The sequence below is a fragment of the Haliotis rubra genome, unplaced genomic scaffold, assembly GCF_003918875.1.
Source record: "Haliotis rubra isolate DU_JTF1 unplaced genomic scaffold, ASM391887v1 Scf132, whole genome shotgun sequence".
In the NCBI taxonomy this organism is placed as follows: Eukaryota; Metazoa; Mollusca; class Gastropoda; order Lepetellida; family Haliotidae; genus Haliotis; species Haliotis rubra.
Genome location: NW_025765248.1, coordinates 743,697 through 770,412, shown reverse-complemented (window position 1 = coordinate 770,412; position 26,716 = coordinate 743,697). Strand labels below are relative to the sequence as shown.

The 26,716-nt window shown below is 39.3% G+C and overlaps 1 protein-coding gene across 1 annotated transcript in view; it reads left to right on the top strand.

Moving 5' to 3' along the window:
* Nucleotides 1-2,546: 2,546 nt before the first annotated feature.
* The window catches only part of LOC124267553 (exocyst complex component 6B-like), a 38,913-nt gene continuing 14,743 nt past the window's right edge, over nt 2,547-26,716 (top strand). Inside the window, 17 exon segments of the mRNA XM_046702493.1 lie at nt 2,547-2,743; nt 5,061-5,226; nt 5,786-5,924; nt 12,278-12,323; nt 13,631-13,835; nt 14,198-14,341; nt 15,088-15,156; nt 15,869-15,952; nt 17,180-17,226; nt 17,496-17,616; nt 19,677-19,706; nt 22,897-22,968; nt 24,398-24,523; nt 24,525-24,602; nt 25,274-25,383; nt 25,764-25,875; nt 26,489-26,568. Of these exon segments, the coding sequence (XP_046558449.1) occupies nt 2,547-2,743; nt 5,061-5,226; nt 5,786-5,924; nt 12,278-12,323; nt 13,631-13,835; nt 14,198-14,341; nt 15,088-15,156; nt 15,869-15,952; nt 17,180-17,226; nt 17,496-17,616; nt 19,677-19,706; nt 22,897-22,968; nt 24,398-24,523; nt 24,525-24,602; nt 25,274-25,383; nt 25,764-25,875; nt 26,489-26,568 (1,826 nt within the window).

Genomic DNA, 26,716 nt, shown 5'->3' with positions numbered 1-26,716 from the left:
GTAACTTGTTCGCGCTATCACGTAGAGTGAGTGAGTATGGTTTTACGCCGCATTTAACGATATTCCATGCAGCAATATCACAAAGGGGAACACCAGAAATGGGCTTCACACATTGTACCCATGTGGGGAATCGAACCCGGGTCTTCAGCGTGACGAGCAGACACTTTAACCACTAGGCTACCCACCGCCCTATCACTTAGAGAAACAGCGGTCTCACATCCCAGGGTCACGATGACATTTTAACCACCCGATCCTCATTAATTAGCTTTTCTGACAAGTACGACTTTACTTATCGTGCCTTGAAATCCTCACGGAGAATGAGAGCCAAGGCATTTTATCACAATGGGTTTCATCTAGCCTTGCTCCAAGGCTGTACTGAATGCTGATCCCATGGATGTACAGTAATTCTATGCTTCGAAGAGGCAAATCTAGATAAGCGGACAGTACAGACCCCAGTTTGTTATTTATCATTCTTTGGACATTATCATTTAAACTATTAATTTTTACCTTAGAGACTTGTGCAAGTCTAGGTTCCATCCGACATCCCGTCTAATACAAACACGAGTGAGTTAGTTTGTGAGAGCGTCAGTGAGTGAGTGGGTTTAATTAGGGTCATTTCTTTTCCTACGCGATTGCAACCGACATAAATTTGTCACTTTGAAAACGAGTACTTTTGAAAGTTGTCAGATGTGTTCGTACGAATGAGAACAGGGCTCCGTGCATTTCAGCTATTGCGTGTATAGGACGTATAACAATACAATATTCTCATACAATACTAACATGGGTCAAGAAATCTGAATTTAGAGATTTTCCAGAAGCATTTTTCTGGTACTTGATCATGAACAAGTCTCTGACCCAAGCTGTTTTCCTCGGGTCATTTAGATATAACCAGTAAGTATAGGATTTAAGATTCATCTCGGGACTTGCTCATACCTGGATATTCTCCAGAAGTTCGAAAAATCGGCCATTTAACCCATTTTAGCCAAAGTCAGAAGACTGAAACTTGCAAGAGTAAAAACACGCCATGTCTCAGCTATTGGAACACGACTAATAATTATGATCCGAAAGTATACCGCAACCATATAATCTACTTTTCAACTGGGGCGGTGTGGTAGCCTAGTGGTTAAAGCGTTCGCTCGTCACGCCGAAGCCCCTGGTTCGATTCCCCACAAGGTGACTATATGTGTGAAGCCCATTTCTGGTGTTCCCCTGCCGTGATATTGCTGGAATATTGCTAAAAGCGGCGTAAAACCCAACTCACCCACTTTTCAAGTGGACACATTGGAGCCTAATCTTACCTTGTCCTTCACTTCAGTAATACAGCAGTGAATCAATGAGATTTTAATGTAATCGAGCCTGTTACCATGGATACAAGTCAACAGTAAGAGCCTTGATCCATTCCATTGGAGTAGCTGTTGCAGCATCCATAGTGATACTTATGATGCAAGCTAAGAGTGAGTTCCCCAATCAAGGACCGACTATACAACGTTAAATACATACTTATGCATAAAGGATCAAGCCACTTGCACTTTATACTGTCAAAATGTCGAAAGCGGATTTTTAAAGCCGGTGGTAGAATCCCCCGCCATGTCACACCACACCAGAAGACGTTAAAAGTCGCTACTTGTTGTTACCCCGCCTGGCGTTCTGACATGAAGGGAATAAAACAAAGGCTGGTCGTCCTAGAGCGTATACAGTGTCAGACTTGGGTATCAAATAACGGCATGGCATGTCCTGACACGTGTCCGGACTAGTACCGGCAGCAAAAACACACGCGCGTAGGCGTACGTACACATATGTGCCGTGGCTCACATACGCGTTCGCTCGTCACGCCGAAGACCCGGGTTCGATTTCCCACATGGGACAATGTGTGAATCCCATTTCTGGAGTCCCCCGTCTTAATATTGCTGGAGTATTACTAAAAGCGGCGTAAAACCATACTCACTCACTCACATACGTCACATAAGCGCAATAAGCTTGAAAGTGAAGAAACATGGTTAGGTATTTGTAGTACTGTGAATAACGTATTTGATTAAATGTTTCTAAATTAATATATGTTCAAATCTAATTAAATATTTACTATGACGTTTTTCTTTAACACGTTTAGTGTTCAGTAATCACTTGACATAAATGAAATCTATCTGATCTGCAGAGCTCAGCCGCACCAGTGTTCACTCTATACACTTGATTTCAATTCAAACCCTCACTCGCCGAATAGCTACAAAATTGTTGATGCGGCGTCAAGCAATGTTCACTCACTCAATCACTCAAACTGTCTCTATGGACATTTATAATTTTATGAAGTAATGAGAGTCTAAATTAATGTCATTTCATGATAAAATAATTGTTTCTATGCATCTCTAGATATATGAACATGTCTTACTCGGGGCAATATGTAATTCAGACAAATATTACCTGTGTTGATCATGGTCTCTGTGTTGATGTACTTCGATATCGTACAACAATAACTGAAAATGTGCACCTGCAGAATACGAAACGACGTCTGAACAACGACGAATAACTTATCGTCTGCAATAAGTATTGGAATGCGCATGCGCAATCGCAATGGGATGATGGCGGAAGCTAGTACACCCCGCAAAACTGCGAAGATTGCAGCTTGGAAAAAGCTCCACGATACCGTTCAGGATGCCAATACGTTGAGGCAAGAGGCTGTTAGCGCTCAGCATGATCACTTGATTACAGAAATTGAGACCTCAGACGGACCCCTGGCCACAACTCTGAGGTAAACACCTGCCAACTTCGCCGGGCACCTCGCTTCATCTATCACTGACATCAGAAATATTTATCATGTTACACCTTGACAGTGCGTTCTCATTATGTTCATAGCTCGTGGATGTATAATTTAAACTGACCATATCTTCGGACTTGACCCCGAGTTAAAATGTGAGACTTGTGCTATAGATGGAAAGATGAAAACAGTTGTCGAAATCTGTCATAGAGTGATAAGATTGCTAAACAGAGTTAGGTCATTTCATAGTAATAAGCGTGTGCACAACCAGCGTTCGAATCTAGTTTGTGCAATATTAAGTTCCTAACCAGTATATTAGAAAAATAACAGGATGGATACCAACTTCTGCCTGCACATCCTTTCAAAGAGGAAATAAAAAGGGGGTGTTGTTTACACCAGTTGCTTGTTATTACCCTAGTCTACATAGTGTCAATTTCTCACCCCACCCATTCTCCACAATTCACTGCCACAATATCTTTATCATAAGAATCCCTGTTTCCCCATATGTAAATCTACATGCAGGTGCCATATTCCAAAGACAACCAGCCCTAATATCGCTCTTAGTGTCATTTTCAATAGATCCAAGGAAGGAAATTAGCAGTAGCCTGGACCAGGTTTGTTAATGTTGACGGTTAGCTAACGGCAAGTAGAATTTCAATTATTTTGTATGGTATTGCTATTTAGGGCTTTAATGATTCACTTCATATCAAAGTGAAATCATATCAAATCATATCCTTTCATGAATTTAATTCATAATTCGTGATCATAGGAATCGGATATTCCTAAATTGTTGAGGGAAAAAGTGTTTTATGCTTCACGTTGTTTGTTATTTATCAGAGCGATATATTTTCAAAATGGGACAAAATACAAGCCACACAGTAGGGTAACTTGTGTCACCATGCTATGGACGAGTACTGACCTGTCAATCAAAACATTGGGCTATAAGCTAGTTGTGTAAGTTGTAACAATGTCAACATGGTCAGACTTATGTCAAAATTTATTTATTATTGTGTCACTTAAAATGATAAGTAATACATCAACTGCTTGCGAATCTATATCTTTATATGTATATTCGTTACCCTTTATTCATGATACATATATCACATTCATCTCATAGTGTACTCATTGCAGCCCTATTCTATTATGCTATCACTATTCTGGCTTAGAGGTGTTCTTGGTTAATTTCAATCATGATAATGATGATAATATGTATCACTACTAGGAGTAGCAGAGCTCACAGAACCGAACAGTCATTTACCATAGTGGGGCTTTTTGAACTGGTTGTTAACATCACAACCTGCATAATAGTATTGGTACTGATAGCATTAACAGTGTCTAATCCTAATGCTGTTTCCTGCCATTAGGTTTGCTGTTAAATGCCGAGCAGAGTAATATTCTAGGCAAAATTATGATGGCAGTCTGTACATATTTCTGGCCCAGTGATAGATATTGAGAGCACTGATCAGGTCATACAAGGACATGCAATCAACCAGTCACTGAGTCTGACCACCTGATACATTAAGTGTCAGCATAACGCAAGATTCCAATTCATGTTTGAATCAAAAGAAAATATAAGTAAGTTCCAACACATTCTTGACACAATATCATGCAGTCGACCATCCCATTTCAGTTGCTTCTAATGACCAGCATAGATTTCTAGTGGCCAATTCCACCTGGAGACCCCACAAGTCTAAATACATGTAGTAGTATCACCGAAAAGTCCCAAATGGATACAATTTGTGAAGCCCATTTCTGGTGTCCCCTGGTGGTATTGCTGGAATATTGCTATAAGCCTCATAAAACTAAACTGACTCACTCCCTTATTATCACTGAGTTATGTAGGCAATACCAGTCTCAGACTTCATGGTCTGCATAAGCATGATGTGTAAAAACGGAGATATTTTCAGTTGCACTCATTTCTTCTATGATAGGATTCCCCACATGGGTACAATGTGAGAAGCCCATTTCTGGTGTCCCCTGCCGAGATATTGCTGGAATATTTCTAAAAGCGGCATAAATCTAAACTCACTCACTCACTCACTCTTCTATGATGGAATTGTCTCCATCTGTCCAGATTACAAAAGTAACTTGTAAATATTTCCTCCAGGTTTCCACTGGCTCAGTTTATTAAACATTTCTCAACTTTCATATTGCATTTGTTGCTGCTTTGATTGGCCAGGGTACAAGATCAGATATACTCTGATAATGCAGGATCATCATAACCTGTTTCCTGACCAATTCTGTGTTTTTACAAATTACAGGTGAAATATTCCCTGCTCTTGCCATGCTTGCATATATCCGTTTCTTGCAGAGCTGTTTATGATGGCGACGAATTGGGCAAGTTCCAGGAGACTTTGGATACTCGAATCAAGAGTCATGACCGTGAGATTGAGCGAATGTGCAACTACCACTATCAGGGGTTTATTGACTCGATCAGAGAACTACAGCAAGTCAGTGGTGATGCTGCCAAGCTGAAGGTAATATTGACAGGATTCTTTATTTGTTAGCCTAGTGGTTAAGGTGTTTGCTCATCACAGAAGACCCGGGTTCGATTCCTAATATGGGTACAATGTGTGAAGCCCATTTCCTGTGTCCCCTGCCTTGATATTGCTGGAATACTGCTGAAAGCGTCTTAAAACTGAACTCACTCACTTTATCCAAAACAACCAGCCAATGGCTAATGTGACAAACTGACATTGACAAATATCAACATCATTATGATATAGGATCATAGTAATAATCAAAGTAAAATGTTAAAGTCCTCAGAATGGACACTGGACAAAATGTGAGGCCGAAAATACCAACAAAGTAGTAGTAGTAGTTGTTGTTGTTGTTGTTGTTACAATATCAACATCATTATAATATATGATCATAGTAATATAAAGTAAAATGTTAAAGTCATCAGAATGGACACTGGACAGAATGTGAGGCCCAAAATACCAACATAGAAGTAGTAGTAGTTGTTGTTGCTGTTGTTGTTGAAGTTGAAGCTGCAATGATATTTGTTTTAATGAAATATGATTATTTGAATGCCAGGATGAGATCAGTGGTGTGGATAGTGAGCTTCAAAAGTCATGTGACCCCCTCCTGGCTAAAGGTGATGAGCTGGTCAAGAGCCGCAAGATTCAAAAGAATATCACAGCTGCCATAGAAAATCTCTCCATGTGCCTGCCAGGTAGGACAGTCGGATCTCTTTGTACAATTTCAGATCAAGTTTGTTTGATGTTCTCTAAAAGAATATTTTATCTTGAGTTGACACAGATTTGTTGGAGCAAAGTAAGGCCAGATCTTATGAAAATATAGACTTTTACTGAGGCACATTGTGCTGTTCTTTTAAAATAATTTGTATTCACAATTATCATGGTTACTACTATATTATCACAATATTTGTCATCTTGATTCTGACTAATATTGTCCCGTGAAGATCCAGGTTAGAATTGATCTTCAGCAACCCATGCTTGTTGTAAAAGACGACTAACTGGATCTGGTGGTCAGGCTCGCTGACTTGGTTGACAAAAGATCGGTGCTCATGCTGTTGATCACTGGATTGTCAGGTCCAGACTCGATTATTCATAGACCGCTGCCATATAGATGGAATAATGCTGAGTGTGGCATAAAACTAAATACACTCATTCACTCTGACTAAAATCTGACAGGCTGTTTGTACTTTAGGCACAATTGTCAAAATGGCATTCTACAGCCTGCATTTCAAACAATTCAAACTGACATGGGAAGGACTTGTAGAATATGCTGAAACATTTTGAAATGTGTTCCTGTAGTTGGTTTTCACACACACTGCTGGAAGTGGCTGAAATGTTTTAGATAAGAAATGTTCAGGAAACTGCCCGAGTGACTCGTGTTGCAGTGGCCTAATTATCTACAGGAAGTACCGCATTCTTGTGATTACTGTGTCTAAAGTGGGCAGGGCTTATTGCTTGTATTCCGGATTTCGTCTTTCTTATTTGATAATCATAGTTATGTAAATACAAAATCACAGTTATATTTCACACAGATTTGAAGTTTCTGTTAGGTAATGTAGGTGTTAGCTGTGGTTCTTGTCTTTAAATCTACTGTAAAATACTGTATTGTTCAGCAGACGATATATTCATGATTTTCTTCATGGTCTTTGAAAAGTAAGCCCAGTTGCATGGGTTAGTCATGATACTTTGTTGTTTGTGCTTGGTTAGTGCTGTGTTGCAGTGGTCACCATGGTCACTGTGCAGATAGGTTCATCACTCTTGTGCCACAGACCAGTGAAGATCCGGGTTAGAATTGATTGTCAGTAAACCATGCTTGTCGTAAGAGGCGACTAAAAGGATCGGGTGACTTCATTGACACATGTCATCGTATCCCAATTGCGTAGATCGATGCTCATGCAGTTGATCACTAGATTGTCTGGTCAGACTCGATTATTTACAGACCACAGCCATATAGCTGGAATACTGCTGAGTGCAGCATTAAAGGCACAATGTCACACATTCTTTTTTATATATTCCTCCTTGGGGTACTTATAAGCATTTAAATGTCCATTTAAAATCCCTACGACAGTTGTAACAATATTTGAATAAAAATATTTACAAAACAAAAACTACGTTTTGTCTTGTGAGACCACCCTGACAGGGCCCTCCGGCCCCCTACAGCCAAGAGCAGGTAACTCTAGACAGTAACCTCGTACCTCACTTTCCATGCTGTCGTTTACTGGCAAGACGTGGGTCCACTTCCAAGAAGTTTTAAATTTCCCAACACGAATATGAGTGTCTCAGAAACAGCTACTGTATGTATGGTTCTCTTTTTTCCCTGCATGGGCGATTTGGAGACTTGTTCTGAACTTTTTCATTCATAATTTCTAGTTGTAACTTGGTACCTGTCGCGGTCGGCTCGCCGAGTGCGTGTCAAGATGGCGGACAGGTCCCTTCGCTAGCCTCACTGTTCATTGGCTTCCCATGTGGTTTTTCAATGTTACGTGTGGTTATAGTAATTTTTATTTATATGTTGTTACATGTAGGGCGTTGTTTCCGCTGCTGGCATTTCTATCTTACGCTAAAAGTCGTAATTGTTAGTTATGTTGCAGTGCGTATTGCTTGTTATTGTCAACTGCATGCTACGTTTGTCGCATTAGTTGTGTCGCCAATGCGTGTTTTTTCATATATGTATGTATGTATGGGGGTAGATTGCTGCACAGGTTTTTACTTGTTGCAGTTTAAATCCTGTACTTCGTGCCTCGCTGCCATTCCCGTGAGGGATACGCACGAGGTGTGTTTGAGATGTCTCATGCAGACTGATCATGAAGAAGAGGGGTGTCCGGCGTGTGAGATTTTCACGCCTAAAATCATTAACTGCTCTTTTTCAGGAACAGATGTCGTCAGTGAAATCCCTGATCGATACGGCGTTGGCTGGGTTCCGTCAGGAGCTCGGCGCGCCAGTCGTCGGGGGTGGATCGGACACATCTGGGGGTTAATGCGGCCGAGCCCAGACTTCGGAGAACGCCCCCGGGGCAGTTGATCCCGGCTTAGGCCGTGGGGATAGCGCGCCCTCGGCGCCTTGTGGCGACCTAGCTTCACGCTCAGGTCCATCATAGGCGCCTGGCGCCGGCGATGCAGGGTTACACCTGTCTTCGCCTGGTGCCCTGACTGGCAGTCGCCTAGGCGCCGACCAGCTCGGGGATACCTCGGCGCCTGGCAGCCAGTCTGGGTTGCCTGGGAAACCTGTCGCGGCAGGTTCCTCTCGGGCGCCTCAGCGACCTGGCGTGGGTTCCACCTGGCAGGGCGACTCATTCCCTCTGGCACCTCTCGACCTTTTGAGTCTTTCTTGTTCAGCCTCTGGTGTATCCTCGGCGGTCTCTCAGGAGTATGAGGCTTGGCCGCTGTCAGGGATCGCCTCCGTGCGAGCGGAATTCCTGCACCAGTTGCAGACACAATTCTGGCTCCGCGGAGGGATTCGACAAACGTTCAATATGAGGATAGATGGGCCTGTTATTCGCGCTGGTGTGTCAACAGGGGGATTCTTGATCCCTTTTCTACAGATTTAGTCTCTGTTTTAGACTTCCTCCAGTCTCGGTTGGATGCCTGTCTAGCGGCTTCAACTGTTCGAGGATATTCTACGGCTATTTCTGCGTTTCATATTCCTGTTGACGGTGCTCTCTTGGGGCAGCACCCTCTTGTACAGCGCTTTTTAGCAGGCGTGGACAGAATCCGTCCGGTTGTCCGGCGGATTAGTCCCCCGTGGGACTTGTCAATCGTTCTTGATTGGCTGTCCGGTCCACTGTTTCACAATCTGTCGGCTCTTTCACTCCAGCTGTTGACGTGGAAGACAGCGTTTCTTGTGGCGGTGACTTCAGGCAGGCGGGTTGGGGATATTCACGCAATGTCGGCCGATCCCGCTCTTACTGTTTTTCACAAAGACAGAGTTAGCATACGGCTGCCTGATACTTACCGTCCTAAGAAGGATAGTCCCTTCCATGTGACGGCGCCTATTGAGCTCCCAGCTTTCACTCAGCCTTCCCTGACCGGTACCTCCCTACGACGTGCTCACGTCTTAGATGTCCGTAAGACCCTTAAGGCTTACATCAAACGAACAAGGGGTACCCGGAAGGGTAACCAATTGTTTTGTTGTTATGGCGGGGTTCAGGCTGGTCTTCCGGCGACCAAGCAAACCATTTCTCGGTGGCTTGTCTCTGAGCTATGTATCCCGCCTGTAGGGTTGAAAGCTCATTCGGTTAGGGCAGTTGCTACATCGAAAGCTTACGCTGCAGCCCTGCCCATTGAGGAGATCTGCTCCGCGGCTATTTGGAGCCGTCCGAGTGTGCATTCATCCGTCATTACCAACTTGACAGACTCTCCAGTGAGCGTGCTCGGTTCGGTCAGTCAGTTCTCTCCAGTGGGCATGGTTCCACCTCTCTAGCCGATTGAGCTTTCGAGGATTTTATTATGTGAACCATTATATGCCGATTTTTTAACACTGGTGTTGGGTTTTAAAATCTGGTTTACATATCCCCTTGGTGACGGGTTTTATGTGGTGATAGTTTTTATTCCCATGTCTTTTGCATTCTGCTCTAGACTTACTGGCCTTGGAAACTTTGCTTAATATATATATTAAGGCATTTTGTTTCTGGCGGCTTATTGCGGGACCCCTTATCTTCGCTTCCGATTGATTACGGGAGGGAGGGAGGGTTTATCTCTTTTGTTTGCATTAGCGAGGTTTCGCTGGGCAATTGTAATATGTTCGACCCTGACCCTGGCTCATGCCCCCGCCTGATTGGCTATGGTGGACACGTGACCGGGTAAGTGAGCTTTTTCTGCTATATTTAGCTTGGGAAATTCCACTTCTTGTCGGGGGGGGTTTCTGCAGACAGAATGCCACTCCTTAGCTCCGTCTTTAGGAGTCTGTCTTATGCTTATAAGTACCCCAAGGAGGAATATATAAAAAAGAATCGAACTAACCTGTAGAGGTTTCAGATTCTTTGAATATATTCCTCCTTGGGGTACGCCCGCCCACCTCCCCACATTCTGTCTGACGTCGTTCAGCATGGAAAGTGAGGTACGAGGTTACGGTCTAGAGTTACCTGCTCTTGGCTGTAGGGGGCCGGAGGGCCCTGTAAGGGTGGTCTCACAAGACAAAATGTAGTTTTTGTTTTGTAAATATTTTTATTCAAATATTGTTACAACTGTCGTAGGGATTTTAAATGGACATTTAAATGCTTATAAGGACCCCAAGGAGGAATATATTCAAAGAATCTGAAACCTCTACAGGTTAGTTCGATTTTTTACATGCAATAAGAGACTTATCCCTTACGACTTGCCTGAAATCAATAATTGAAACTTCGAGGCAAACAGGGAACACTTGCCATTTATGGAATGTAAACAATTGCTCCGTACATTAAAAACTGTCGCAGGGGGTGTTGTTGTTTGCCAAACTGTTTTCAATCTCGAAGTTGTGTCAAGGATATTCGTAAAGAGCGCTCCAAGGGACAAAACTCTATAGGGTTTACTTGAAAAATGTTTGGCCTGTAGAGGGTGTGAGAGTCGATTTAATGCAACTTTGCATTAATTCATTCTAACTTTTTAGTTTGATATTGTAATCTTAATACATGTACAAAAAAATAATTAAATTAATTATATAATATGGTAGCTTCCCTGAGGGCTGATAGTTAGTATTATTGAAGGAAATGCAATATCTATTTTTAGAGAAGTGTGGTGTGATATAGTGCCTTTAAACAACAACCAACCTACCAACCTACCAACTCATAATTGATGATTGATTGGTTCATTAAAACTGTTCAATCATTGAAAATAATTGGTCAGTGCCATTGAACAAATTTTCCTGTTATGGTTGTTAATGCACATAAAAATAAAGAAAAAGATGCATTTGCACATTTCACATCCAACTTAAAATGATGCAGCTTGCATCTTTAAATGACGACTAATATGTTAAGAATATGACTTCCTGGAGACTTTATGATAAATTCATTCATGACTTGGAACGAGCTTGTAGTGCTTATGAAATGTAAATTTCACGACACAGACCAAACAAACAGGTGTTCCAAAACTGTTTATGTTCGATTGTGAGAAAACATTATCAATTGCTTGGTCGTTTAGTAACTGCGACCAATCTTCGATTATTTCAATCAATCAAAACACCACTATTTCTTAGTGGTCAAAATTAATGCAAGATTAATTCATGATTTGTTATTTGGTGTGTTTTTTTCAAGCTTCATTTCAGTATATTAATGTTCATGGCTATACATTATTATACATGATTATTACGCCGTCAGTTTGATTCTCAGCACCCTGGGGAGTATGCAACTTAAGTTGCCTGATTTAAGATTATGCATATGTGGAGTAATGTTAATGTATTTACATTCATGATGGCCATAACTAATTTCACGGATGAAAGAATGAAATTACTTTGATGTGGGCATGATGAATAATCATAATAATGGTGATAATATACATGATATATGAAAATAACGTTTCTCCATTTTCACCTGACAATTTTCTTGCCAGCGATCATGTTTGAAAATGTTATATTTCTACAATGTGCACTGGTATTTCTTGAACTACTGACCCTGCTGATTTTGAGAAAAAACATCTACATGAAATGATTAATGATCATAGCCTTGATTATTGTGCGTCATGTGAAGATGAAAGCTTAATGGGAAACTTTCATCCCAAGGAGGGAAGTCAGATATGAAATAGCCACCACCAATTACTGGTACTACATGCCAGATTAGTTCAGCATGTTCTCATGCATCAAAGCTGTCAAGCTGAATTGGTTAACTAGACATAATTATTTTAGTTTTCTTCACATTTAAAATAATATTTGCATTTTTTGGCTAATGAGTGACATGCAGATCTAACAATACAGAACTTTAATATCCTAAGTCCAGCCAAGTAATAACTGGCACTGATTCAGCATATGTGCAGACATAATTTATTACATAAATGTGCATATGTCTTGTTTATTTCATTTTCATGGCACATTGTTTAGAATCAAAGTTTCTGATTAATCAGACTTGGTTGATTTTTTCAGTGCTGGAACTGTATGGCAAGCTTCAAGAACAGATGAAAAACAGAAGGTAGGATCCACTTTGTAATTTCGTTTATGTTCTCCCTCCATTAACTTATTCAACATCCAGACCCATGCCTGTCTCTTTTCACGTTAGGGTCTCAATATGATGATGTGGTGTTCTTGATTTTCAAGTGATTTAATATTTTGCTGATACTGAGTGTATCTGGAGTGGTAGCAGATTGCAATTTGTATGCCATCATCTACTGTTGACTATAATTGACGTGGGCAATTTTTCATGTTTTCAAAGACCCGTGAAGATCTGGGTTAGAATTGATTTTCAGTAACCCAAGCTTGTCATAAGAGGCGATTAACGGGATGGAGTGGTCAGTTTCGCTGACTTGGTTGACACATGTCATCATATCTCAATTGCGTAGATCAATGCTCATTATGTTGATCACTGTTGATCTGGTCCAGACTCAATTATTTACAGACCGCCGCCATATAGCTGGAATATTGCTGAGTGCAGCGTAAAACTAAACTCACTCACTCACTCCCTCACTTTTTCAATTTACACCCCTTGAAGATCAAGTTTAAAACCCATGCTCATTGTGAAGAGGTGACATTAGATGATGTGGCCATGAAGGCTGACTTGTTTGATGTGTGATGTGTCTCATGTGGAGAACGGTGCTTATGAGTTTAAATCAGTGGATTATTTGACGTGATCTTTTTACAAACTGGCATTGAATTCAAGGAATATTTCTGAGAATGGTATTGAACACCAGACTAAAATTAACAGGCCACTGTAATCAGTGTTCACGAATAGCGTCTGACCCTCTGACAAATCCGGCAGATTTGCCAACGGTCAGACAGAAGTCTACAACCTGCCGGCCCCAGTGTCTGACTGTATATTTCACAATGACTTTGACTGAAGTTGTTTTATGTGACATGTGACACTTGTTTGCTGTTTATAAATCTTATGTTTGTTAATAATTTCAATGTCAATTATAAGAAATATTAAATCTGAAATGTGTGTTTAATTTTATTCAATGGGTCCTGTGCATTTTCAATGGGTCAGACAGACATCTGAAACTTACAGGACCCAATGTCCTGTGACTTTGAAACACCATTCGTGAACACTGCTGTAATTTGACTTGAATATTGCTGACTGAAGCATTTAAGAACCTTCTCATCCTGGCAGAGGGGCCATTGGGTAGTCTAGTGGTTAAAGCATTCGCCCTCACACCCGAAGACCCGGGTTCAATTCCCCACGGAGGTACAATGTGTAAAGCCAATTTCTGGTGTCCATTGTCAAAATATTGCTGGAATATTGCTAAAAGTCAGCGTAAAACTAAACTCATTCACTCATCCTGCCAGGTTCTACCCTGCCCTGAAGACCTTGGAACAGCTGGAGCACACCTACCTTCCCCGAGTCATCAGCCACTGGTTCTCACAGACCATGTCAGAAGCCATTCCCAAGCTGAGGGAGAAAATAAAGGAGGCATCCATGTCCGAGCTCAAGGACTTCCTGGAGAGCATCCGGAAACACTCAGAGAAAATAGGAGAAGTGGCAATGACACATGTAAGAATGGTGAACTTTTTGTACGCATGGAGAAGAGATTTATCTAGGATTTCAAACTAAATGCCTATGACTGACAAATTAGAAAAAACATGTTAGTTTGTGAAAATCAGGATTTGTAAAAAAATCAACATCTCCAAGCATCCCAGTGAGATGTTCAATATGACTGCATATTATGTGAAAACCTTTAAGGAATAGTACTTTTTAAGTAATTAATTAGCATGTTAATGTTATTATATTGATTATTAATATTATTAGTTAAGCTTACTAGACCAAACAGATGTTACTAGACTCAAGCTTCAGACTAGAGGCTAAGATCACAGACTGGGCTGTCACAAAGTCTCACCTTGTCATTACCTTGACAGGCAGCTGAGCAAAACAACATGGATCCAACAATAGTGAAGAAGAAGCTGAAGAAGCGGCGAGCACCGCCGCCACCTAACCCATTTTCTGGAGAAGTGGAAGCTATGCCTGAGGTTGTGAGAGAAGACTCATTGGAGGGAGAAGAGGTCAGGTTTTATTGTTGTATCAGAATGTCAATGTTTGGTAACCCAGTGATTGAAATTATATGTGAACGACCAGAACCCGTGAAGATCCGGGTTATAATTGATCTTCAGTAACCCATGCTTGTCATAAGAGGCGACTAGCGGGATCGGGTGGTCAGGCTCGCTGACTTGGTTGACACATGTCATCGTATCCCAATTGCGTATATCTATACTCATGCTGTTGATCACTGGATTGTCTGATCCAGACTCGATTATTTACAGACCGCCGCCATATAGCTGAAATATTGCTGAGTGCGGCGTAAAACTAAACTCTCTCACTCTCATCCCTGAAAGTCCAGAGGTTTTTGGCATTAGCCATTGTGTGTGTGCACACTGTGTTAGTACCGACTAATGTAGGGTTTGTAGTAACAGATAGCTGAGATACCTTGCCCAACTTCAACATGAATACATAACTCAGACAAACAACATTGGCTATTCAGTGCCAGCCTGCAACAGTTACACATGGATGCCTGACTTGTACAGTATTGTTACTTCATGACAACCAGTCCTTGGTTTATTCAATTTGATACTGAGCATTAGACCTTAGTTTAGAAAAATAGAACTAATGATTATTTAGAATGAAAAACACATACATGCTATCATGATTATTATGAAATCTGTTTTAAAGCAGTAAAACAATTAGCTATGTTAAATTTTTATGTGTATGAGATGCGTGAAATGTCATTATGTGAACTTACTGTGACTTTCAGGAATTGAGTGCTCAAGATCTCGTGGATTTCTCACCAGTTTACCGTTGTCTACATATTTATTCTGTCCTGGTATGTATTACTTGATATTATCTTTTGCCGAAGATATTATAGTTCAATTATTGATAAATATGTAGAGGAAAGCATGGTAAATGCCAGATTTTTTTATTTGAGTGACATATGGCAGTGTTCATTCCCACCATTACAAGAATTTTTCTGTCATGATTATGTGTCACGCTTTGTAGCCTACTTCCCCATGCTCTCAATCTATGGGGACGGTGGGGTAGCCTCGTGGTTAAAGTGTTCACTTGTCACGCCGAAGACCCAGGTTCGATTCCCCACATGGGTACAATCCGGAAGCCCAATGGGTGTCCCCCGCTGTGATATTGCTGGAATATTGCTAAAACAAAAGTAGCGTAAAATCATGCTCACTCGCTCACTCTCAATCTGTCATCATAGCTAAAAGGCACTCTTCATGGTGTGCATTATATATGAAAAATTTGTCTTCATCGAATATTGTAATATGTCATTTGCAATGATTAATACAAATAATAGAAACTGATGGGGGTAATCTGAGGTCTCATATCGTTATACCCACCAGATTAAAATAGCATCATCATGATCACCAGAGGAGCTCAAAATATTTGTAGGAAACTACTTCTTTCTTAATCAATGTCAGTAGGTTTTGGTTTCAGTTCTAATTCACTGTAATACAAGTAACCGACCTCATTTTTGAAATCTTGTATTAAGCCAGTGACGTTATTCCTGTCATTCCTGTGTGCAGGGTGATAAGGAGAAGTTTGAGACCTATTACCGACAACAGAGATGGAAGCAAGCCAGACTGTCCCTCCAACCACCAGCAGCCATGGTAAGATACTCATGTGTGTCACAACAAATGTGGGGATACCAGGGCACAATATTATTTTACAGTAATGACAGATTTTTTACAAACTATTTTAAGAGGCATTGTGTGGCCAAACTCACTGAGCTGGATGATGTATGTCATGGGGTCCGAATTTGAAGATCAGGGTTAGAATTGGTCTTTAGCAACCCATGTTTGACGTAAGAGGTGACTAACGGGATCGGGTGGTCAGGTTCGCTGACTTGGTTGACACGTCATCATGATGACATTGATGACTTGATTGTCTGGTCCAGACTTGATTATTTACAGACTGCCACCATATAGCTGAAAAATTCCTAAGTGCTGTGTTAAACAACAAACAAAACAAACCTATTGTTGAGATCTATGATCATGATGGAAATCACAGCATTATATGGTTCAAACTCCATTACTTCAATCCTGTTATATGTCTGGAATGTTGCTGATTGTGGCATCAAACAGCAATCAGTTCTTCCATTTTAAATGCTGAAAATCATTTCATCAAACAAGTACGAGCTACTACTTGTATCTTGTTGATCACTGGATTGTCTGGTCCAGACGACCACCACTGTGGTGTAGTGGTTAGAGCGTGGGCCCGGAGAGCGGAAGGTCGCTGGGTCGATCCCCGACCGCGTCATACCAAAAGACGTTAAAATATGGTACTTGTTGGTCCCTGCCTGGCGCTCGGCATTAATGGGTACAACAAGGACTAGTCGGCTCGGAGTCAGTATAATATGTCTGAGTGGGGTATTCATGCTTCACTGCGGCATGGTATCTCAGTGGGCTAGCACTATAAAACCAGCCTAAGTCTGGACTAGTACAAGCAGCTGCACATACCCACAGACATGCATGCACGTCGTCATATGAGCGAATTTTTTTCAAGCACGACATTAAACCCAATTTCACCTCACCTCTGGTCCAGACTCGATTATTTACAGACCGTCGCCATGTAGCTGGAATATTGCTGAGTCCGGCGTAAAAGTAAACTCACTCACTTACTACTACTTGTATCTGTTAACTAAGATTTCTACAAGTTGCTCATTTCTGGTGTTCCTCCGTGATATTGCCAGAATATTGCTAAAAGTAGAATAAAACTAAACTCACTCACTTCTACAAGTTGCTGGTGTAGCATGAATCACTATTCACTCACTCACTTGAGAAAAGTATGACCAAGCAAATACCATGAATACTGAGTCAAAATTATTTCAATTTCAGCATGAAAGTGCAGATGCTTACCGAAAATATTTCCATGATATTGTAGGGTAAGTTTCAGTAGCCATTTGTTGGATATGTTGGTATCGTCAAGTCATTGTGGTCAATTTTATTATCTGAGATGTGACAGTGAATGATTATCCAAAATGAAAATGTAGTAGTTATGACTTGATAATTGATTTGAAGAAGTTTTATAACAATTGATGTGATGACTTGCATGATGTTAGTACTATAAAACTCTATGACAGATATTTACATGGACTGTCTATTTATCCAATGCTTTGCTTGATGCTACAGTAACGTTTTATCACTATTGTAGGTTTTTTGTTGTGGAAGATCACATTTTACACACGTCCCAAGGTCTGGTGAACAGAGCATATATGGATGAGTTGTGGGAGAAAGCTGTAGAGAAGATTGTAGCAACCCTTAGATCAACTGCTGTGAGTAGTATCTTCCTTCCTTATTGAAATGTCTGCAATTATTCTGACGTTGATGATTACACATTTTGTAAAGAGATATTTGATATTAAGTATTGTTTACTTTGTGGAAAAAACTGATCATGATAATTGCTGATACTAGTCAGTAGTCTTGTTTGATAATGCCATGAAAGATGGGTTGACTTCAATTGTTCAGATGGTCAGTTTTTCATAAAATGTCTCATCATTGCAAATTGATCTTACGTTTATCGGCTTTACATTTACGATCAAACTCCCAATACAAGGGATTGTCAAAAGCAACAAACTTTCAAACAATATTCAATAAGTTTATGTTACCATGGTTACCATATTTACAACCTGTATAAGTAAACTTATGTGTATTACAACTACATACATTGTCTCAGCATAGTTTGAAGTTGAACTCCTGATGCAATTTATATGTACCTTTTTTATGGTATCGTATCTTTCTGCATAATCTTGTTGCTATTGTAACACTGTGCCGAATCTTTCAACTGCGTATTCTGCTTCTTGAGTGCTGTAGGTTGGCCTATGTGGCGAATGTTTATCACTAGGGATATATAAGAAATACTACATTTGTTGGATTGTTATGTTTGAAATTGCTTCATTTTTCTGACTTCTCCTGTTTATGTGATTTATGCTTTGTTTACATGTTTGTGTTGCAAACAAGTTCTTGTGCCCAGGGTGACCACTGTTTCGAAACAAAGAATTTGATATTTCACTGTGTTCAGACTATTAACTGTTATCATTTGATGTGTTTTATTGAAATTCCTTTAGCTGAAACCTGGAATTCAACACAAATAATGGCACTGATGCAGTGCAGCAAATCTGGCCTCTGGACATTATGAAAATGTACTTGTTTCCAATACAAAACAGTTTTTTCGCATTCCATGTACCATTTTTATTTCAGTCTGTGTTTTGTGTTAATCTGTTATATTTTGTGTGTTGGGCATTACCTACCTCTTGATCATCAGTAACAACTAAACCCTTGTGTGAAAATAATCAACATTTGATAAACAGATTGGATTTTATATGGGAAATGTTTTGATATAGGAAGTCACTCATGCCATTTGAAAGAGATTTATTTGAGATCTTAAGGAGCTATTCTATTATGACTGAGATAAACAGGAAAATAATATATAATATTCATTTAGAAATAACTGTATAGATGCTACTAATTTGGGTCACAATCTCCCAACACCCAGTTATCATACAACTGAAACAGGTTTAGGGTGGCTCTAATTATTAAAGATTATTCTGTGTTTGACACTAAGTTAAGCATCCTTTTCATAACCTTAAAAGTAATATTAAGTGTGATAGTTAGCAAGGTTTATGGGTCTGTAATTTATACACAAAGGCAATCAATATTGTCACAGTATGGACCATACATGGACAGGAATCCCCCAGTATTTAGAGGTCAGGTTGTAAGTGACTGTGTAGAATAGTTCCCCAGCATTCCATGCTGGTAGGAGACTTGAACCCTGATGGAGTAGATCAAAGCTTTTAACATTAATCACCTGGTTGTCTGGTCCAGACTCAGTTATTTACACCCGTGAAGATCCAGCTTAGAATTGATCTTCAGCAACCCATGCTTGTCGTAGGAGGAGACTAACGGGATCAGGTGGTCAGGCTCGCTGACTTGGTTGAGACGTCATCATGATCACTGGATTGTCTGGTCCAGGTTTGATTATTTACAGACCACCGCCATATAGCTGAAATATTGCTGAGTGTGGCATAAAACTGAACTCACTCACTCACTCCCTCAGTAAGTTACAGGCTCTCTCCATATAGCTGGAATATTGCTGAGTGTGGCGTAAAACTAAACTCACTCACTCCCTCAGTAAGTTACAGGCTCTCTCCATATAGCTGGAAGAATACCGAGTGTGACGCAAAACAAGAAATAAAATTTCATGAGTAAGAAGCAAGAGATATCTTTTAATAATAAGCAATACAATTGTTTTTATACATAAATAAAAAGGGAAATAATTAAGTTGCTGTTTCAATAGACATTTTACAGGCAAATACATGTCCTTTTGGGTTTGTAGGAGAGGAGCATCGCTTTTTGTAAACAGGAGGTACTTTGGTATTGTCTTTCTGTCTGTCCCTACTGTATGTGTCTGTATGTCTGTCTGCACAGGCAAAGCTTGTCAACCAAAAACACTGGAATGCACAGGTATCAACCAAATTCCATAGCAACAGATCTCATGTCAGAATCCATGTTTGTTTTCAGGAAACAGTAACAAATAATATTAGAGCCTAAGTCAGGGTTTGAAAAATGGAAGCTTTCTGGACGATTGTGTGCTAACATTTATCAAGAATGCTAATTTTTTTGTTTTGATGGAGGCGATTGACCTGATAATTAAATATGTCAATTCTTTCAAGTCATTAATCATGTGTTAACCATGACAGCAAAAGAATAAATATTTATGAGATATTTTTATAGTAGACATGAGACTTTAATCTCATATTTTGTAAATTTTAAACCAATTTCCATTGTAATTGACTTTGTTTGTAGCACTCATCCAGTAGGCTACCTGAACACAATATAGATGTCGAACCCTGACAATTCAGGCACAACTGTAGAGTAGACTATGAAGACTGTTCAATGCTTTCACTCGCTCATTGTGAATTTGAGAGTAAATCTGTTAAAGGGGGCTTCCTCATGAAGTAAATTATTTCTGATGTCCCCTGACAAGATATGGCTGGACCATTGCTAAAACTTTACTAAAAGCGGCTTAAACCCCAAAACTCATGAAGTAAATTTCAAATTAACAGTTTTCCTCAAAATAAATATTCATGTGAGTTTTCATTACGACTTGAAAAGAGTTGTATCACAATAAATATACAGTTTAATCTCTGCAGATATTCAACCGTTGAATCATGAAAATTCAGGTGTTTTATTTGTCTTCTTGGTTTCTCAAGAATATACATTTTAAGAATATGTAATTATTTGTATACCTCTTAAGGAGTTGCCTTAACAAGATGGATTCTGACATTGAACGACAAACACATATTCCTTCTAACATGTCTGTATACACTGATATACCCCTTACAGTTACTGCCACTAACTGCCTGTACCATGTACTTTCTAACTTCAGTACACCAAATGTTACTGTGCATTTTGAAGATTCTACCTTCAGATTATGTAACCCCCCACATGTATATATTGCATGCTGAATACACAAGGAAAGTTTGAATAGTAATCAGTTGAGGTATTTCTTGAGTTTGTTGAATTATTTTGACAATATAGGTTAAACTTAACCTGTTACCATGATTAATTTGAACATAACTCGGATCAAGTTTGTTCAAACGGTGTATGTTCACTTTTTCATAGATAATCACTGATTCTTCCTTGACTTAAGTAAATACTTCCTTTAGGCATATAAATTTGGTTTTAATTGATAATCTCAAATTTCAAAACACAGTAGGTTTGTCTCTTAATTATGATCCTGTCTATTTACTCGGAAGAAGTTACAAATCAGAAATGAATTGAATATGATAAATCAAAATTTGGGTTTAAACATATATACTCTTTACATGTAAATTGTTAGAAATAATGAAATTGAGTAAAGTAGTATTAGTGACATAAAACAATCTATAAGGGTGTCTGCTTGATTGTTAGTTATATATGAACAAGATCAAAGTCATAAAGTTCGTTGTGAAAATATTTTAAAATTTCATAGATCTTAATCAGGTGTTGTACATAGAAGGCTTTAAGAATATATGCTTGTCGCAATAAATGACCAAATGGACCGTGTGGTCAGGTTGAATGCGTTGGTTGATTCATTGCCCCCTTACATCATGCATTGATCACTATGTCCATCATTGGATTGTCTGGTCCAGAAGTTTAAGACCACCATCACATAGCTTGAGTGTGTTGTTACCCAACAGAAAAACAGGTTTCAAAACATTGCTTGAATATCTACAGTTACATGAAACAGTTTAGAGTTGAAATTGATTTGAGTAGACAGTTTAAAGTGTTTTGTGCAACTTGATAGTAGTAACAGAGCATTAATAGAGACAGAGAAATAATGACATAAGTAGACATAACATTGACTATTACATTCATTTTCTTAAGCATGTAATGAGAGATGATAACCCTCTTGCCAACTGGCATGATGGCCATATCCATTTACATGTAATATATATTGGAATCTGTACCTTGTTACTTGCTTTGTATTTAAATACTGGAATCCAGCATGGGAATGTTTAAACTCACAGCATGATGAAATATCGACTGACTTTTAATGATGAACTTGAATACTGATGTATTAAACTAGGATTTATGGTGCAGTTAACTCATTTATTTGAAGTAAAATATTTCTACCATTTTCATTAACATGATTAAACATTTCAAACTTGTGTTGCTTTATTTCCTACCCTTTAAGTTACTGTGATTGAATTTCTTTTCTTTTTATTCTTTTTAACTTTATCTAAAGTAACTGACTACCTTCCTTGCCCCATATTCAGTGTTAGTGATCTATGATTTTAAGAGGCCTACAATTTGACAAGAATCTCTTTCAGGACGATTTGACGATGTTCCATTTATGAATGTTTAATTTTCAGCATTTCTCTTTTGTAGCAGAACAAATATTTCATTTTACAGTTGTCTTTTGTTTTATTAATGGCAAGAAATACAACCTTTCCCAGGGAGATAACTCTAGTGTCCTATAACATTTCTTTGATATGACTTGCCCAAAAGAAATCTATTGTTCATTTCTAAATGATTCTTGATATTTCAGAAATATTTTGAGTATTTTATATTCTGTCAACCCAACTTTTGGGACACCACTTTTGTCAAATATCTTCCATATCTTAATGATCCCCTTTGACGTAATAAGAAAAAATAGTTTTAACTTTGTTGATCACTTCGGGGAAAATTACTTAAGTAACTATCGTTAAAATTTCTGTGAATTACGCTCTGACCTAACCTGTAAGCTGTTACATTTACTGCGACTACACTACATCTCTTGACACCAAAACAAACAGAAATTTTAATGATAGTTACTGAAGTAACTTTTTCCCCAAGTGACCAACAAAGTTAAAACTATTTTTTCTTATTACGCCAAGGGGATCATTAAGAGGTACGTTAATGGCATGTGGTCAGTTGGTGTTATTTGGAAGATATGTTTTCCCAAAAGTTGGGTTGACAGACTATAGTTTTGTCTTGGATAGTGATGTTTTAAATAGTAGCAGCTGAGCAAATTGTGATGTGTGTGTTTATATAAAATCTTTGTTGATCAATGGCTTTGTTTGTGATTTCAGAAATCTTGTAAAGTATCCAACTTAATGCTGGAAATAAAGAAACTCATAGTGTTATTCTGCCATACACTCAAGGTGAGTATTTGCCCTAATGGGGTTTTCCAGTGGAGATTCTGGTTAGAATTGGTCCCCAGCCACCTATGCTGGTCATTAGAGGTGGCCAAATGGATAAAGTTGTCGGATCCAGTGATATGGTAACTGGTATGTCATCATACATGACTGCATGGATTGTTGCATACTATATCAATCACTGGATTCGTCTGGTCTAGAATTGAATATTTACTCACATATATATCTGGAATATTGCTGGGTGTGGTATTATACAACAAACAAACCATACAAACTTATAATGTAGCAGGGAACTCATTTACAAGTCTTGACTCAAACCCAGGTTTGATATCTAACCTTGGTATGATCATGATTATGTTTTCTTTACACCTTGTTCCAGTCTCTGGCAGTAAGAAATAGTAGAATGTCTTCCATTACAATCACGAAGGAAATACATACAGACATTAGACAACCAGACATTAATTTGTAATAAACTACTTACATATCTTCCTGTATTTTGACTGATTGTTGTAATGGTAATCAAATAATATTAAGAATTATCGTTAAAGCCTTTGCAATATGTTACAATTTACTAGTCTATCCCCAAATCTTTTGAGTTTCCTTACCAATGTTTACTTGAACTTCTTTGCGACATATCTTAGTAATAAGGACAAATTGTCAGATATCATTGATTTGGATGGTTAGGGTTTTTGTCATCCTCAATAATCTCCAGGGAAAACATTCCGAAAAAACTCCACTATACCCTGGATGCATCTACGGCTCGGCCCGATGATTTTATTACCTCCCTTGGTTGGCTTTTTATCCAATCAGGTGTTTACGCTGGGAAGTTGAACGTACCAATCACAACTCATTTTCGCTTTTTAAATTATCTAACCGATTAAACTTGGCAACATAATAATATATTGGCAGAGGTACTCTGAAAGAGGTAGAAGGAGTTCTTGCATATATTTTTTTAAGGTTTCAGACCTGTCTATTTGTCTGTATGTTTTCCCCCTAAACCTGAGTCACACTGGGAACAAACTTTTGCGGCTGCGACTGCTATCTTTGTTGACACTGGCAAGCTTGGTTGTAACGGCGGCTTATCTGATTGGCTACTCTGAGAATGCGGAGCCAGCAAAGTGAGGTAATAAAATTATCGGGCCAAGCCATAGATGCATCCAGGGTCTAGTGGAGATTTATCAGAACATATACCCTGGAGATTATCGAGGATGGGTTTTTGCATGGAGACAAGATATTTTATCATCTACAGATACAAAACCAGATATTCTTTTACATTTTCATATACATAGCTTTGCCACCTTGTAGTTTTTGCAACAGGAACCATAAAAAAGAGTTTGAAGTCAATGCTTAATTTTTAGGAAAGATATTTTACCAAACCCAGTGTTCAAACTAGTGGCTAATGTCTCACACTCTTGATTTCTATTGCTGTTGCCAGGGTTACGGTTTTAGCGTTGGAAGACTGTTGGAGCTGTTGCTAGAGATGAGGGACCGATACAGTGAGATCTTGTCGGAGCAGTGGGTGGACATCTTCAACGACATCTTCAAGGAAGACAACTACACCCCCCATCTGCTGCGCTGACGAGGAGGAGTTTAGCCTCATCATGTCACAGTTGCCGTTGAATGATGATGAGCTTCAGCAGGTAACTGAGCCCCTTCTACTTGTCAGTGTCTTTACAGGAAGGATAAGTGCTTCAATTACATTGATATACGTGTTTGAAAGGATATGTAGGACATTTAGAAAGAGAGCTTGTTCTCGAAAAGCACCAGAATTGTATGAAAGCTGTTTTGCAATTCTCAAATGCACATTAGAGTGACTAGGGAACGATATTGAGGCCTCTTATATAGGCACTGAACTTGTTCCATATGACTTATGCCATTGGGACCCATGTAGATCTGGGTTAGAATTAGTCTATAGTAACCCATGCTTATTGTAAGAGGCGACTAACGGGATCGGGTGAGTTGGTTGACACGTGTCATCATATCCCAGTTGTGTAGATCTATGCTCATGCTCTTGATCACTATATTGTCTGGTCCAGAGTTGATTATTTACAGACCGCCACCATAGCTGGAATATTGCTGAGTGCTGAGTAAAACTAAACTCACTCACTTACTCATTATCCCATCGTGTACCCATTTTCTGTTTTTGTGAACAGAGGCAAATTTGAACTCGCTTGCCTAAGATGAGACTAAATGTGTCACGTGTGCTTTGTTGTGGGGCAGGACAGAAGTCCTAGAAACTTGTCAGAGCTTGCCAACATTTCTCAGTATATATGTGAAGCATGAAGTTGTGATTGATGTTTTTCTGTTCCAGTCACCATACCCCAAAGTCCTTCCCTACTCCATGTTTGTGCCCAGTATATACAATCAAGTCAAAGAATACATCAATGCCTGTTTGAAGTTTTCTGCTGATCTTCATTTGAGGTGGGTTACATTTAATGTTCATTTCTACATTGTGTATGAATATTATGATTCTCATAACATTACAATCATAATCTGTTTATCTGAAAATGGAATTGGATGGTCAGACTGAGTAGAGTTTTAGATAAACTGCATATCTGCATTAAATATGTGAAATAAATTACTATTACCCAATCAGTTTTTACTCGCTTAATTACAATTCCACATAATTTGTTTTTCTATAAGACAATACTATAAGTAAGGGATGTGTGATTACCCAAAGTGTCTATTTTGATGTGCGTACCTGTAATTCCTCACCATGTCGTAGTTTACAGGCATGACACATATGCATATGTATATGCTGTGTTGACGATGTTTTAAATGAGCTTCTATTACTGTTTCAGTCACACCGAGATAGATGACATGATCAGAAAGTCTGCCAATCAGCTGCTCACAAAGACCCTTGGTAACTGTCTGTCCAACCTTATCAAAACACCAAGACTTAGCTTAATACAGGTATGTGTGGCATGTCAACCTTGTACATGTTACCAGAATATGTGTATGGTTGGGGAATAAATATAGCATGATATTAATAGTGGAAGGTGAAAAAAGTGTTCAAGCGTTGAATCCTTCACCATTCAATATATGCCTACACCTAGATAGTTGTGCTAACTAGATATGCACGTCTTTACATGTCATCGTACCATAGCAATGTGGCTTGTGGTTCACTATAACAGTTACTGTCCAGGGCCCTGTTTCACAAAGCTCTGGTAGACCTAAGATCTCGTAACTTTTCTCGTAGCATTCAAACTCCCAACGTTACAGTATAGGAGGTACGAATGCTACAAGAAAAGTTACGAGATCTTAGGTCTACGAGAGCTTTGTGAAACGGGCCCTGATTCTATTGTTTACAGGCCGCTGTGATATAGTTGGATGATGGCAGTAAGCAACAAGCATACACACTCCTATGGCGGTTTAGTTATTCGACTGGGATAATTAGATGTAAAAGGGGAGCCAGTACCTTGGTTGGGATGGCGTTCAGATGGGATATAGTTCTTTTGGAAGATGGCCATGAAAGCATGACACCGAAACCTGAAATAGTTTGTAGCACTATTGTCTGTTGTTGTAGTTAATCCAGATCTCTATCAACATGAACTATCTGGAGCGATCATGTGAACACCTCGAGGAGTACATCTCCAGTATCACTGGGTAGGTGGCCATTTCATGACATGTTTCTCACACTTCAGCTGCTTGTCTTTCATATTGATAATGTTTCAAGAATATTTATATGACATGCTGTTCTGTGCAAGGAGACAGGTCCCCTGCAACTTGGTCTTGTCGTACAAAGGGACTATAT